Source organism: Lactuca saligna, chromosome 9 (assembly GCF_052625555.1).
Source record: "Lactuca saligna cultivar CGN05327 chromosome 9, ASM5262555v1, whole genome shotgun sequence".
Taxonomy (NCBI): domain Eukaryota; kingdom Viridiplantae; phylum Streptophyta; class Magnoliopsida; order Asterales; family Asteraceae; genus Lactuca; species Lactuca saligna.
Genome location: NC_136425.1, coordinates 15,120,025 through 15,136,438, shown reverse-complemented (window position 1 = coordinate 15,136,438; position 16,414 = coordinate 15,120,025). Strand labels below are relative to the sequence as shown.

The following is a 16,414-nucleotide window of genomic DNA, read 5'->3' as shown; positions in this document are numbered from 1 at the left end:
AACCAAAAAAGGTTAAGAACCGTAATAACCTCTAACTTTAGATGTTTATAAAGGGTTTAGGGTAACCTTAAACCCTAAACCCTTTATAAACACCCTAAACCTTAAACCCTTAACCCTAACCCTTTATAAACACCCTAAACCCTAAACCTTAAACCCTAAACCCTTTATAAACATCTAAAATTAGAGGTTTTTACGGTTCTTAACCTTTTTTGGTTCTCATTTGAACCTTTACCTATATATATATATATATATATATATATATATATATATATATATATATATATATATATATATATATAGGTTCCATTGAGATTAAAAAACAAAATAGAGATCTTGAAACTAAACCTCAACCATATATTTCAAGTTTGCCGCTCTAAGCCTCTGGCGTACCGACACGGCATACCTGATATAATCATAAGTAATTATATAGCGTCGTCCGTTACTTTCTCCTCCGCTACCATCCCTACCAGTACTACCACCACATTTGACACCAGATGGCCACCTTAGAATTCTAAAGAAGCATTTCATAAAAAAATAAATAAATAAATAAAAAATAAAAAGCTCGAATGCTCACACCATTGTCACCTCCGTCACTTATACCACCGTCACCTTTATCACCAACTGTCATAATCATATATGATTACTCAGTCTGTGAACAGATATATATGTATAATCATTTATGATTACGCATACATTGTTGTTGTCGGTACACTGGAACTCTTGAGCAGCAAATAAGACATGTATGACTCAGGTTGAATTTCAAGATCTTTATTTTTTATTTTTTAATCTCAATTGAACTGTCCTCTCTCTCTCTCTCTCTCTCTCTCTCTCTCTCTCTCTCTATATATATATATATATATATATATATATATATATATATATATATATATATATATATATATATATATATATAACATTTGGAAAACAAGATCAAACATAATTAAACATTGAAATATATAACCAAATTAAGATTTGGGTCAAAGGAAAAGAAATTTAACCTTATCTGGATGCGGATAAAGACCTTCTCTCTATAAATACTTATTTAGTTCTTCAATTTTTTCCATCCATCTGTTTCTCTCTCTTTTCCTCCGACACTAGCAAGTATTTTCACTTATTTTGAGTCCAACCCTTGGAATCGATAACCATCCCCTTTTGTTTGTTTGTTTGTTTTTTTTCATATATTTTCTTTGGTGGAGAAAGTGAAAGGCAGGAGTTCATATGTTCATATTCTAAGATTCAAAATCTTGTTTCTTTATGATGAGGTCCTTCAGTAGATATTTACGGGTTTTGCCATTATTATTATGGTATTTGTCAATGTTGAACATTAATCTCATTGGAAGAGGAGTTATGGCCTTCCACAAGGTTCACCTCAACTATAGAATTGATAATGTCGTGGACGTTAAGAACGTTTATAGAACTGGCTATCACTTTCAACCAAAAAAAAATTGGATCAACGGTATGTCTCTTTTTCATTTGCACGTAATTGTTTCGTACTATTTATGAATGATCGCCCGTCGTTTATCTGTAGTATTTCTCACATGCATACGTATGTACATACATACATACATACATACATAAAACTGTGTTTTATTGCTTCTTTTTCTTCCAAAATTGCTTTTGGTTTCGAAACTTCACAAAGCTGTCGCTTTGAAACTTGCAAGGCTTAGGTAATTTTGAGGTTAAATTAATTATTTGATAATTGAAAATATTTTATGGTTGTATGAGAAAAACAGTGTGCATTCACATGTTAATTATATGCGAGGTTCAGGACTCAGGAGAGCTATTTGACCGAAAGAGCCTGCCTTCTTTGAATATTAATAACAGTATATCTTAATATAGTATATAATTATATTTAATATTATTATTGTAAAAATTAATGTTGTATTAAATCAACTGTAGTTATGTATGTTTTGTGATTATATTTCATGTGTAATTTGTATATCATTTTTTCTCTCCCGTAGAAAGAAAACTTATTAATGTTAGTTTATTTCTATAGTTAAATACATGAAAAGGATAGCTTTTTTTTTTGCGCTAATTTTATGATATATATATATATATATATATATATATATATATATATATATATATATATATATATATATATATATATATATATATATATATATATATATATATATATATATATATATATATATTTGAGTGATTAATGAAGAACATTTCTGAAAAGAAATTTATAAAAGAAGTAATATATTTTCCTTGTGATTTGCACTTCATTTCTGGTCCATCTTGGTTGGTATCTCATATTTCATTAGATCCGTGATGGTGTTTATAGTCATTAATTCTCACGAAGGTCTCTCTCTTTTATTTTTTTTATTTTTATTTTTTTATTTATTTATTTATTTTTTGTTAATAGGGTTTTATGAAAATAATATAAAAATAAATTCATATTTTCTTATGATGAATAAGCATAGTTAATAGTTAAATAAAATTATAATTTAATATTATCTGTTTATAAATAAAATAATTAGATCGTCACTAACCCTAAATATATTATATATATATATATATATATATATATATATATATATATATATATATATATATATATATATATATATATATATATATATATATATATATATATATAACTAGCGACATTATAGGGTCAATATTTGATTCTGCCATTGATTGTCTATTTTATTAAAATATATTACAGCTTATATTATTAACTATAAATCGTAGAGGCTGTCACATACTCACATTGTTGCCGTCGTCCCAAAAGACTGGTATAAGTCAACGCTCTTTAGATTTATTCGATAATAAAACAAATACTCTTCGATTAATTATTAAAATACATTAATTTATAATATAACACTCTGGAATTTGTCATTGATACTCTTACTAATGAACAACTTGTGTTAAAATAGTTCCAATTTCTGTTTTATATGTGATTAAATTAATCATGTTTCATTTTCCATGCATGATACCGATGTGGGGCGAAATTATATCAAATTAACACAGATCCAAACGGTAAGCTTATTTTTAATGTAAATAATTTATATACACATGATAAAATGATTTTATTAGTTAACTTTAATTAATTAATTATTTTTAATTTTTTCATATGTGTAGCACCCATGTATTACAAAGGATTCTATCATTTGTTCTACCAATATAATCCAAAAGGAGCTGTGTGGGGCAATATCGTGTGGGCCCACTCGGTGTCAACCGATTTAATCAACTGGATCCCGTTGGAGCCAGCAATCGTCCCATCGAAACCATTCGATAAATATGGGTGTTGGTCTGGATCTGCCACAATCCTACCAGGCGATAAACCAATAATCTTATATACAGGTATAATAAACAAGAAACCAGAACCAGGTCATCAAGTCCAAAACTATGCCATTCCCGCCAACTATTCGGATCCTTACCTAAGAAAATGGATCAAACCCGACAACAACCCGATCATCAAACCAACACATGAAAATGTTTCCTCTTTTCGGGACCCCACAACGGCTTGGTTCAACAATGGCCATTGGAAAACTGTGATTGGTAGTAAGAACAACCATCGAGGCATTGCCTATTTGTATAGAAGTCGAGATTTTATTAAGTGGACAAAAGCCAAACATCCATTTCACACGAAGAGTAACACTGGTATGTGGGAATGCCCCGATTTTTTCCCAGTATCATCTCAAGAAACAAGTGGGTTGGATACGTCAGCATTAGGTGACAATGTTAAGTATGTTTTTAAGGTTAGCCTTGACATGACTAGGTTCGATTATTATACGATTGGAACATACAATGTCATTAAAGACAAATATGTCCCTGATAACACGTCAGTTGATGGATGGGCCGGGTTGAGATATGACTATGGGAACTTTTATGCTTCTAAAACATTTTTTGACCCGATTAAGAAAAGAAGGATTTTGTTGGGTTGGGCTAACGAGTCAAGCACTACCAATGAAGATATCGCAAAAGGATGGGCTGGAATTCATGTAATTTTATCGTATTTATATAATCATATTTGTATGACTTGATTTTTTTATTTTTTTATTATTAAACTTACTTTGATTTTTATGTTTATTTATAGTTGATTCCACGCAAGCTTTGGTTGGACCCAAGTGGACATAAATTGTTACAATGGCCAATTCGTGAATTGGATAAACTAAGGGGTAAAATGGTAGAATTGAGAAACGTAAAAGTCAACAAAGGTGATACCGTTGAAGTCAAAGGGATTACATCGGCTCAGGTTTGTATTCTTTGAAGTAATTATAGTATGTTGAATATATGATGATTGATAATCAATTGATTATTAAAATAACATGATATAAAATTATGAATACAGGCGGATGTAGACGTGACATTTTCATTTTCAAGTTTGGATAAAGCTGAAATGTATGATAAAAAATGGGAGAAATTCCCAGTGGAAAATCTTGCTAAAAGTATTTGTGGCATAAAGGGGTCAAACGTACAAGGTGGGCTTGGGCCATTTGGGCTTCTTACTCTAGCTTCAAGCAAGCTAGAAGAGTACACCCCTATTTTCTTTAGAATTTTCAAGACCATTGACAATAAACATAAAGTTCTCTTATGTTCTGATGCCACTCCGTAAGTCCTCTTTCTAAAAAAAAAACAAATTAAATTAAGGGATTACAAAAGTTTTTAGTGAAGTGGACTAACATTGGTTTTGTTTTCAATGAAAACACAGTTCCTCATTGAATCCAAATGAGTACAAACCATCGTTTGGGGGCTTTGTGGATGTCGATTTATCCGAGAAGAAGCTTTCACTTAGGAGTCTAATTGATCATTCGGTCATAGAAAGCTTTGCAGAAGGAGGGATGACAGTTATCTCATCAAGGGTTTATCCGACATTGGCAGTTGCTGAGAATGCACATTTACATGTATTTAACAACGGTTCTGAAATCATAACAATTGAGAGACTAAATGCATGGTCCATGAAGACGGCTCGTGTCAATTAAATTCTATCAATTCATGTCATGTTTTAAAAAGGGTTGGGAATAATTCAAGGATCGGTATTATGCCATTTATATGTTAAAAAAGAGGATTGTATTTATCGATTAATAAATGTTGCATTAAGATATTTAATGACATTGAGTTCTATATCACCACCATTATTGTTGCATCACTCCAAACGTGAAATAAAAGTAAGATAAAAGAGGATGTGAGATGAAAAATTGTCAGAACTCACAACTTATAAGGATGTTGTCAAAATACTTTATATATATATATATTTATAATTCAAATTACGTTTTTGCATTACAACTAATGGACTGAATTTATAACTACTTCATACTGTCCTTCAAATTCGTTCAATGATAACCAAAGAACCATATAAGTTTGTCATTGTTTGAAATGAAAATCACTAAATATTAGGATTTTGTCATTTGTTATTTTCTCTAAAATATATGACCATTTCATGTCCACTTGTAGTAGGAATATTTCGAAATCTTGACCTAAAAGACTTGCATGTTTCTCTCAAATGATACACGTTTGTTTGAATGACATTGTATTTTATGGTATTAAAATTCACATATATATGCCAAAAATATATTTATAATAATATATCTTTTTTAAGATCAAGACAACTCAATATAAAATATTAATTATAATCTTTATTTCATAAGTTTATTATTTATTAAAATAACTAAAATTGGAAAATAATTAAAAATGAAGATAGAACAGCAAAATAAGTTTCACTCTAACGAATTTAGCGAAAGATCAGATACGAAAATGTGTATCTATGAAAAACTTCATCTTTGTGTATAAATTCTTCCTAAATCTCAATTTTGCTTTCCACCAACTCTTGTTCGTTTCATACACTTACATGCATTACAATATTGTGTCATCTTCTTTCGTCAATTCCACAACGTAATATGCAGGGTTTCAGTAGGTTTTCATGGGGTTTGTCATTGTTGATATGTCTTCTACCAATGTTCAACAACTTAGGCGGAAGAGATGGAGGAGTCATAGCCTTCCACACTCATGATCATCATAATCATCATCATAATCATCACCATAATCATCACCATAATCATCATCATAAACACACTCATACTCACGACACTGTTAAGGTAAAAGAGACATACAGAACTGGGTATCATTTCCAACCCAAGAAAAATTGGATGAATGGTATGTACATATTCTTCTTCTCCTTCACATGCATTTCATCCACAGTTAGTTTAATGTGCATTTGAATTAATTATGACATTCTTTTTTCTTGTATGAAATCGATGGGGACACAACTTTTATGAAACCAACATAGATCCCAATGGTACGTTCTCTCTTTAGAATTTTGTTTATTCTTTTTATATAAATGAGTTCAATATCTGATACAATGGTTTATACTTTATATGAACAGCACCTATGTACTACAAAGGAATCTATCATTTGTTCTACCAATACAATCCTAAAGGAGCTGTGTGGGGTAACATTGTGTGGGCCCATTCAGTATCAAAAGATATGGTCAACTGGATTCATCTTGAACATGCAATCGTTCCATCGAAACCATTTGACAAATACGGATGTTGGTCAGGATCCGCTACAATCTTGCCAGGTAATAAACCTGTCATCTTCTACACAGGAATAGTTGACCCAAAACCCGCACCAGGTCACCAAGTCCAAGTGTATGCCATACCCGCAAACTATTCGGATCCATATCTACGAAAATGGATCAAACCCGCTGACAACCCTTTCCTCAAGCCGACAAGTGAGAACATTTCAGCTTGGCGTGACCCCACAACTGCATGGTTCAACAACGGTCATTGGAAGATCATCGTTGGTAGTAGACACAACCATCGAGGCATTGCTTATTTGTATAGAAGTCGCGATTTTGTTACATGGGTCAAAGCCAAACACCCGTTTCACTCTAAAACGGATACGGGTATGTGGGAATGTCCTGACTTTTATCCGGTGTCATCTCTAGGAACAAATGGATTGGATACTTCAGCTTTGGGTAAAAATGTGAAATATGTGTTTAAGAATAGCCTTGAAGTGACTAGGTGTGAATACTACACCATTGGTAGATACGACCTTGGTATGGATAGATATATTCCAGATAACACATCTATTGATGGGTGGGCCGGGTTGAGATATGATTATGGAAATTTTTATGCCTCTAAGTCGTTTTATGATCCGAGCAAGAAAAGGAGGATTGTATGGGGTTGGGCTAATGAGTCGAGCACTAGCACTGAAGATATAACAAAAGGATGGGCTGGAATTCAGGTGATTCAATTTATTGTGTGTACATATCTATTTATTTTAATTATGTGAATGTGAGTATGTGACACAATGGCTTTTGACTTTATAATAACTTGATTTAATATATACTTCATGTAGTTAATTCCACGAAAGGTGTGGTTGGATGAGAGTGGACATAGATTGCTACAATGGCCAATCAAGGAATTGGAAAAACTGAGGCATCAAAAGGTAGAGATGAGAAACGTGAAAGTTCACAAAGGTGATACCATTGAAGTCGAAGGAATCACTGCAATCCAGGTTTGTATTTTCTTATAGTTAACAATTATTGTAGATCAACATTAAGCATATATATGATTGGATATGTTTTATGTATTGATTGTGATATAAAAACAGGCGGATGTGGATGTTACTTTTACGTTTAAGAATTTGGAAAAGGCTGAGATGTACGATGAAAAATGGAGGAACTTTCCACAACATGATCTTGGTAAAAGTATTTGTGGGGTTAGAGGTGCGATTGTACATGGTGGAGTTGGGCCATTTGGCTTAATGACACTAGCTTCAGAAAACCTTGAAGAGTACACTCCTGTATTCTTTAGAATCTTCAAAACTAAAGACAAAAAGTATAAAGCTCTCATGTGCTCTGATGCTACTACGTAAGCTTCCCTTCTCATTTCTCTCTATTATTAATTACTATTAGAGAAAAGATATATACCACATATATATATTATCTGATTTTGTGGATTAACATAAGTTTTAATATGTTTTGTGAATATATATAATATAGTTCCTCGTTGAATGAGAAGGAGTACAAGCCATCATTTGGAGGCTTTGTGGATGTTGACTTAACCAAAAAGAAGCTTTCTCTTAGAAGTTTGATTGATCATTCAGTCGTGGAAAGCTTTGCAGAGGGAGGAAAGACAGTGATCACATCAAGAGTTTATCCGATGATAGCGACTTCATGTAATACACGTTTGTATGTATTTAATAATGGGCATGAGACTATCACAGTGGAAAAACTGCACGCTTGGTCTATGAAGACGGCTCACATTAAATAGAATCACCCATTTTTAGGATAGTTGGTAATAAAAAATGGAAGGTAGTTATTATTGTTTTGTTTTTACTTTTATTAGTATGGTACTAGTTTAATTCTAGTTAAGTTCGTTACTATATATTTATTGAGGAGCTTAGTTTCAGTTGTTTATGCGTATGACAAGTAGAATGAAGATTGGGGAAATCCTTTTTTGTATAAATATTGTGTCGTTCAAAATAAATAAACGTAAACTGTACCTTGAACACGTATATAAACACCATGAGGCTATAGATGTGTCTTTGGCCAATGTTTGGAGGGGCTCGATGAAGATGGCCCTCGTTTTTTTTAAATGCAATCATCAATTGTTTGTAAGTGGTCTCCCATACTGCCCTCCATGGATACCAGTGACACCATCAAAACATGAACTATGCCTCAAAAATAAAAAATGACAATTAAGGTGTTATTTGTTTTTTCGAAACCAAAATATCTGCAGTGTGCGGACCACATCTGCAACCCTCTGCAACAGAAAAATTGGACTAAACGTCTGCAGTCTACAGATCACATCTCTGCAACCCTCTTCTACAGAAAAAAACGTCTGCAGTTTGCAATAAGAAATTTGTTTGTTTTTTAATGTTTGCATGTTGAAAAAACATACCAAAACATAATCTGATTTCTTACCAAATCATAATCCGATTTCTTATTATCAAAGCTTTAAAATTCTGATTTCTGATTTCTTAACTCATTACCAATGCAAAAAAATTCTGATTTTTGATATCTTAAGTCATTATCAGCAGAGATAATCTGATTTTTAGCATAAACAAACAATTATCTAGCTTTAAACAAACATCAAACATCCCATAGGATAATTTGATTTTGAAAAAAAAAAAAAAAAAAAGCCTAGAATAATCAAACATGAAAAAAAAAATCATCCACCAAACATCTCATCAAACAAATCATACTTTGAAGAAAAAAAAACCTAATATTCTAGAAATCAAAAATCATATGCATTTCTTTAAAAATCAGAAAACAATTGATTTCAAATCAGATGGGGGAAAGGAGAAGGAAAGTGTTACCTAAAAGCATAAGGAGAGGGAAAACCGGTCAAACAAGAGGAAGAAGTCGTGTAGAGAAGTGAGGATTTGCGTTCGTAGATGGTTGTGGAGGTCAAAGCTTCTATGTCCGATGGTTGCTGCGTCTGGTGGACAGCGATTCTTGCGGTCGGTCGGAAACAGGACGACAACCGATAAGGGACAACTGGTGCAGGAACAATCAATGATGAGGAGAGGTATGGAGGCGCTAAGAGAAAAGAGTTGCATTTTTTTTTTAGTCCATGTGTGTAAGAACATATGTTTATGCTTGGTCTCCACGGCACATAAAAAACAAACAACTCCTTAAGTTAAAAAATTTTAAATGTTAAATAACATGATACATGAAATCATCACTCTTGGATACTAGGGTCTAGGGCAAAGATCTCATGTATTACAGATTAATAATATATCCCACCCACTGAATCCCTTCCTCAATAGATATATATATGGTAGACTCTCATCACATCCCGATAAACAGCCAATTAAGTTTTTGAAATAATGATCAAAATTTCTCACCTAAATCAAACAAAACCCTACTCAACAACAGAGATATACATGGTACCATTGAATCTCTGGCAAGAGAGAGCCATTTAATTCTGAATGTAGTAAACAGATAGCAAACATAACAATAATATAAATCCATGACCAAAAATGCGAGTGCACATCCGGATTACACCACACTACAAATGTCTTTAGAGATCTAAAGTATTAAAACCACTCCACTAAGCAACAAAGCCTTTGGTTTTACTTCTTACAATAGTTTAGAAACAGAATAACTAGAAATGATGCAGAAACTTCCAAACCAAACACATAGAACAACTGGGCTAGCACCTACTTGATCTTCTTCTTTGGCCTCAACTGCAACACACACAAAACGAATTTCTCAATTTTTTGTAAAAAAAATCATTATTTGTAAACAGAAGAAACATTTAAAAATGCAAGACTTGCAGAAAAAAAAAGTGCAAGGAATAGAAACCTGGTTGCTGTGGCCACACTTCTTCTTCCTGCAGTTTACTGCCCTTGGGTGCAAACGTGCATAGCACCTGCAAACAAGCAGTTTTTGTTAAAATATGGAAGGAATCTAAACAAATTTGTTATTGGTTAAACTTATATAATGTGATTAAAACCCTTTAAGAATTGACAAAATCATCATATTCATTCATGACAACCATTGGATAGAAAGAGGAATACAGAACAAAAAAAAGAACTCACTTGCGGCAAATGGTCTTGTCTTGGTTGTATTTCCTAGCCAAAGCCATCAAAGAGGGCTCAATGATTCCTCCTCTTAGCCTCAACACCAAATGAAGAGTTGATTCTGAATCAGAATAAAATATAGCATAATCAGCAACTCAGTATCACAATCAAAATAACAGCTTTATATTGTAAAATCTGAGTAACTATTGCACAATTGATCAGAAATGACTTTGAATGTTATAAGCAGCAAGAGTTCTAAAGGATCATGTCTGTTCCAAATAAGAAAGAACATATTTTTATAAACATCTATGCTGCATATCTGACCAATAGATAATAATTACAATTGCGGTTGTGAAACTTTAAGAACGTAAACGATCTGATACGAAAACATACCTCGAAAGGATCATGTATGCTACAATTTACGAATATCATCTGGGATTCTTAGAATCAGGTTGCAAATCAAACAATAACAATAATAAAATGGGATAAGACGAACCTTTCTGGATGTTATAGTCAGCAAGAGTTCGGCCATCTTCAAGCTGCTTTCCGGCAAAGATCAATCGCTGCTGATCCGGTGGAATACCTATAATTTCAAAAGGTACAAACACAATCGTATCAAGGTGAAAGAAAATTTCAATTCCATAATAACATAGAAAAGAATAGAACTACGTACCTTCCTTGTCTTGAATTTTAGCCTTGACATTGTCAATGGTGTCACTGCTCTCAACCTCGAGAGTAATGGTCTTCCCGGTTAGGGTTTTGACGAAAATCTGCATCTTTCCGTTTCTCTATCTCTTTCACTTTGCCGAGGCTGATTATTGTTTGTTATGAGGTTTTTATACTCTGGTTTGTAATTAGGGTTTGGAGTTGTACCTTTTTGTTAATAAAAGTTTCAAGCCCATCTTTTTCAATTCTTGGGCTTACCCTACTCTTGAGTCTTGAAGTATATATGGACTATGACTCTATGATTGTGAAACATATTTAACATTTTTTCATAATATTTTGATTTTGACTAACAAGGATTTTTTATAATCATGTGATAAAATACATTTATGATTAAATACAATATTACGTAAATTTGTAAAAGAAATATTAATTTGTTGTATCATATAAGAATTTTATATATTAAATGTTTTTATTCATCAAGTCAGTTAAGAGATTCAACATTGATTTTGGTGTATAAAAATTCATGTGAGGCATGTCATAGTTTTTTTTTTTTTTTTTTGAGCTCATGTTTGGTAAATCAGAAAATAAGTTCTAAGATGTAGGCTTTTCAACGAACTTATGAAACTTTTTAACAATTGTCGCAAATATATCTTTATCTTTTTATAATAAACCAAGAAAAAGTATCCCGTGATTTACAACACATACTAAAGTATACATCATTACATCATATCTAATTTTAATTGTGTTATCATTTTCCTATAAAATTGTTTTCACAAGTCACAAAGTTGAGTATTCGAAAATGCTTGAAAAGTCAAAGGATAGAAATTTATGGGTAATGTAGGATTTAATACCCATGAATCAAGTCGATACAAGGGCATTAGCTACCAACAAATTTGCAAATGCTTCCACAATAGAAAAATCTTCGTGATTTACGTGTCAAAATTTGATAAGAATACTTAAATAGATGTGATAATGATGATATTTGTCTTTCAAAATTATTTTGAAATAATGTTGATGTGATTTTCAACATTGTTCAATAACATGATATAACAAATGAAAGAATCAGGCGATCATTCAAGATTTAACCATAAATCATAATAACATTGAAAGAGATGACATTAGATACAAGAATAAATAAAAAAAATAGTCATGATAACATTGTAAATATGATATAAGATTACACAATGCACTTTTATTTAATTTAATGAAGTATATTATGCATTTTGTCTTATTATATTGAATGATTTTTCTACATGCATTTTTGTCATTTTATGTTTTTAGCTATTTTTACAAAATATCATTCAACCAGCTTTTTAGCAAACAAATTTTTTAGTTAATATGTCAAACATTGCCTTAGCATTTTCTTTTAGAATACACGTCCTTCAAACATTATTATCTCCCAAATACTCATTAAGCTATGCACCAAAATTAGACCATCCATATCTTTGAGTATTCGGTTTATAAGTTTAAGTTTATATTTTTTTCAGTTTTAGAATATGTGATCATAATATGGTAAGCAATATTTATACTAGAAGCGTACTTATAGCATATCTTTTATGTATTCTTAACTTGTATGTCCTACTAATTTTGAATCGGATCAACTATAGATTATAAGGTTGTGATGAACACACTAACTAATAACTAAAAAAGTAGTTTTTCTCTGTTAAGCTAGTCGGTAAAGTAATAAAATTTGGTGAATACTATTTGATAAACAAATATCAAATATAAAATGACATATATCATGAGATAGATTTATTCAGTAAACAGTTGTATATAACTTTTTTCTCTTGTATATATAAGGCGTATACTACACACAACATATCACCAGTAAAAGCTTTGATACGTATATCATGTTTATCTAAACGGAAAATTATCATCAATTCATAACAATTATCAGAATACAAATTTTGTTATTATACTGTCTTCTCTCTACACTTGTAGACCCAATAAAACATCATTCCCCAAGAAGCTCTTTAGTCAAATGGGTCAATTCTGTGATCATGCTCACTCGCCATTACCATTCCTGTGCACAAACATGTCGGGCACATTACCTGAACCCACAACAAATGACTATTTTACCCTCACTTTCCAAAAACAAGTTTCACAATACTAATCAATCATAACAATCTCCATCGATTTTGACATGAGACGAGTTCATTTTTTGGCTTAACCCATTAAGTCAAAAAAAAAAAAAAAAAGGTTTTGAGTACCTTTCCAGCTCCAGAACAATTGAGACACCTTTTTGTAGTGGGAGCTCTTAATGGACGATCTGAAGCATTTGATACAGAAATCGGCTCTATGTTTACACACACCCCACTAGAAGAACAACGTGCACATGCCAAGTATCCTATAAATTGTAATTGATTCAAATTCACATTAAATCTCAAAACAAGGGCATATATGGTAATGCTGCTCCTCACTATAGAAAACTTACCAGTTCCATGACAATACTTGCACCTTTTCTTCTCTTGTTGCTTCACATTATTAGCTTCAAGCAACATCAGAGTGGAAATTACGCCCACTGCCCCTCCCGAAAAAGATGCCACTATCGGATCAACCTCACTGAAATTAATATAGAAAAAGTTTCTTTTTTTTGTTCCACTTTGAAAAAATCAAACTTTTATTAGTTTTTGTATGAGATAGTAACTGATTCACACGCACCTTAGTTGCATAGGTAGATGCATATGGGTTATGAAATCTTTATATGAGGTTCCACCTACACCTAGTTTTAGCTCCAGCTGATATGAAAATAATGTTTCTTGTTACAATTACATATGAAAATATGAAATAACTTGGAAGAAGAATAATCATTTGAGTAGATGTAAGATGTAGATAAACTTACTATTGGTGCGAGAAGGCCACCAAAGACTATAACTCCTGATATAAATGAAAAACTTGTCAAATATAGCTGCTTCAATGTCTTTGGTGTCTATAGAAGATAAGAAAAATAAAGACTTGTTAGCATCTAAACTTCTAAACAGTTGCTTGTAAATTGTAATACACCATAAAAGAAAGTGTGATTTACCACTGAAGGTAGAAAAGGAATTGAAGATGGAATGTCAGGCATCTCGTTGTCCTCAAATCTGCTCTCATTTCGTTTTAGGTTTTTTAAGCGTTGTTGCACTCGTAACCTTCTCACCTGTGAATTTGAACAATTCAATTTTTGTGCAGACAAGAAGTTTGAAAGGAGGAGAAATGGTATCATGTTGTAGACAAAGAATGGTTTCAGATTGAAAATCGTACCTCTTCCATGAGGAGGAAGATCTTATTGCGTCTACTCCTTATGTTGTCTTGGATTTCCTTGGTCTGCATCTGAATAAAATCCTTAACAGTCTCTGGACTTTCTATAATGCAAAAGTTGCTGCATCGGCGATAATTGTGAAAGTAAGTATATATTCCTCTTTTATTGAGTTGAGATTTTACTGGAACATGCTGTGTATGTATTTAACTTCATTAACAAGCATCAATTTACTCAGAGAAAGATAATTTGATTTTGTTTTTGTATGAAAGAAGAAATCAGAGAGTATACAGAAGACTAAATCTGGTTCATATAATCAAAGTGGCTATTTCATGTAATTGAAAAAAAAAAAAAAAAAGGAGGTTGGATATAGAAACATACCTGGGGATGTTATCGCCAGAGGGTACAGAACCGGACGCGGCTGAATCATCTGAAGAACAACAGATAACTGAAGCTCGTGAATTGTTCTTTTCTCGACGTCGGCTAGGCTTTACGCACTTCAATCGAATTATGCGTTTGGATGAACTTAAATTGAAAGAATTGTTGTTATTGATAGAGGAGGGAAGAAGGTAGCATTTGAGAGAAATAGAAGCCATGGTGGTCGATCCAAGATTCCAAGTATGGTAGAATTGAAGACGAATAACAGTTGTTCGAGGGAAGTGTTAGGAAGATAAAGGAAAAAAAGGGTAAGGGTTTTTGTCAGCTGATGGAGTTAGGATCTTTCACAGCATCTCCTCCATTAATGAAATCACGCTAGCGTTTCGTCGTTACTCCAGTTTTGGCAAATGAAAGCTTTTTAAACCCTCAATTTCGACGTGGTGCATCATTATTCGCTAGACCATGTCAAAATGCCCATTCCTTGCATCAAATCAAAATTATATTTATACGGGTAAGTTGCAGATTTATCTTTTTTATTTTATTTTTGGATTTAGTTTAAAACCCTTCAACTTACATCACAAATCCAAAACAATGTATGTTTCCTTATTAAATTTTTTTATATATATTTTGTCTATACCGAACTTAAAATAAAATGACAATATGCTCCTTAGATAACTATGACACACATTGTAAAGATTAGCTATACTTTGAGCATTACATACACATTCAACAACCATGTCTCACTAGCCTTAGCCACGTTTCTGTTTACAATATTTAGATACGCTTGTTCTTGGTTTTCTTTACAGTGGGATCTTATTAAGTTGATCTAGAATGGTCTTCTTCTTCAGCTTTTCTCCATAGGTTTTTCTCATCTCGAACAAAAACAACTAGCAACTACAAATAGGTGGTAGTTCCCACCCAAACTGAACACAATTTCAAAGCAAGGATCGGTGGGTCATGTATATGCAAAATTTTTACATATGTAGAATGTTTACCTATCTTAGAGAGCTTGACACAGATTCATCACATATTCTTCACAGATCCTTAGGTTGAATTGATCAATGGAAATTCTTCATTTACATTAACACCAAAAAACATTCAACATCATATTTATTACCAAAGGATTTTGATGTACATAGTACATCTTCGTTCGTAGTAGCCTCCTAGCCTCTAATCCTGTAACGACCCGATTTATCAAAGGAAAATTTTCATTATTGATTATCCAAACACATTTCCATAAATTACAAAATCTCATGTATATATATATATATATATATATATATATATATATATATATATATATATATATATATATAATTGTTTTCGAACTCATATCAATTACAACTTTTATTTAAAATATCAGAGTGTCCATAAAACGATTGTGTGAGAATGCACGCCGCACCATCATGCCTTGCCATTGCCCTTAGGATCCGATGTACCTGAAACAAATCCACAACCTGTAAGATAATGCGTAATGAGTTCCCCATAGCATACCTCACACACAATCCATGTAACACATATCATATTAGCTATAAAAGTTACATATACCACATAAGTCATGCATACATAAACTTGTAAGGATGTCGTGCCCCCCCCCCCCCCCCAAGGGTCTTACACCATCGTGTCATGGGTTACCCCACATGG

General features: G+C 32.3%; 4 protein-coding genes across 4 annotated transcripts; 2 read left to right on the top strand and 2 right to left on the bottom strand.

Moving 5' to 3' along the window:
* Positions 1-1,059: 1,059 nt before the first annotated feature.
* On the top strand, positions 1,060-5,084 carry LOC145017588 (beta-fructofuranosidase, insoluble isoenzyme 1-like). The gene is made up of 6 exons (XM_078975587.1): positions 1,060-1,456; positions 2,983-2,991; positions 3,094-3,956; positions 4,052-4,210; positions 4,307-4,566; positions 4,667-5,084. Exons 1-6 carry the CDS (start codon positions 1,255-1,257, stop codon positions 4,935-4,937), a joined length of 1,764 nt encoding a protein of 587 aa, XP_078831713.1. The 5' UTR covers positions 1,060-1,254; the 3' UTR covers positions 4,938-5,084.
* Positions 5,085-5,800: 716 nt separating this feature from the next.
* LOC145014997 (beta-fructofuranosidase, insoluble isoenzyme 3-like) lies at positions 5,801-8,401 on the top strand. The gene is made up of 6 exons (XM_078973447.1): positions 5,801-6,108; positions 6,242-6,250; positions 6,338-7,200; positions 7,315-7,473; positions 7,570-7,829; positions 7,961-8,401. Exons 1-6 carry the CDS (start codon positions 5,853-5,855, stop codon positions 8,229-8,231), a joined length of 1,818 nt encoding a protein of 605 aa, XP_078829573.1. The 5' UTR covers positions 5,801-5,852; the 3' UTR covers positions 8,232-8,401.
* A 1,507-nt stretch (positions 8,402-9,908) lies between these two features.
* Positions 9,909-11,319, bottom strand: LOC145016673 (ubiquitin-ribosomal protein eL40 fusion protein). The gene is made up of 5 exons (XM_078974913.1): positions 11,162-11,319; positions 10,985-11,071; positions 10,507-10,609; positions 10,271-10,337; positions 9,909-10,152 (listed from the first exon to the last, which is right to left on the bottom strand). Exons 1-5 carry the CDS (start codon positions 11,262-11,264, stop codon positions 10,126-10,128), a joined length of 387 nt encoding a protein of 128 aa, XP_078831039.1. The 5' UTR covers positions 11,265-11,319; the 3' UTR covers positions 9,909-10,125.
* Positions 11,320-12,975: 1,656 nt separating this feature from the next.
* On the bottom strand, positions 12,976-15,151 carry LOC145018087 (protein ORANGE-LIKE, chloroplastic-like). The gene is made up of 8 exons (XM_078976010.1): positions 14,774-15,151; positions 14,398-14,515; positions 14,180-14,293; positions 13,997-14,083; positions 13,816-13,892; positions 13,589-13,716; positions 13,365-13,501; positions 12,976-13,205 (listed from the first exon to the last, which is right to left on the bottom strand). Exons 1-8 carry the CDS (start codon positions 14,986-14,988, stop codon positions 13,128-13,130), a joined length of 954 nt encoding a protein of 317 aa, XP_078832136.1. The 5' UTR covers positions 14,989-15,151; the 3' UTR covers positions 12,976-13,127.
* Between the last annotated feature and the right edge of the window lie 1,263 nt (positions 15,152-16,414).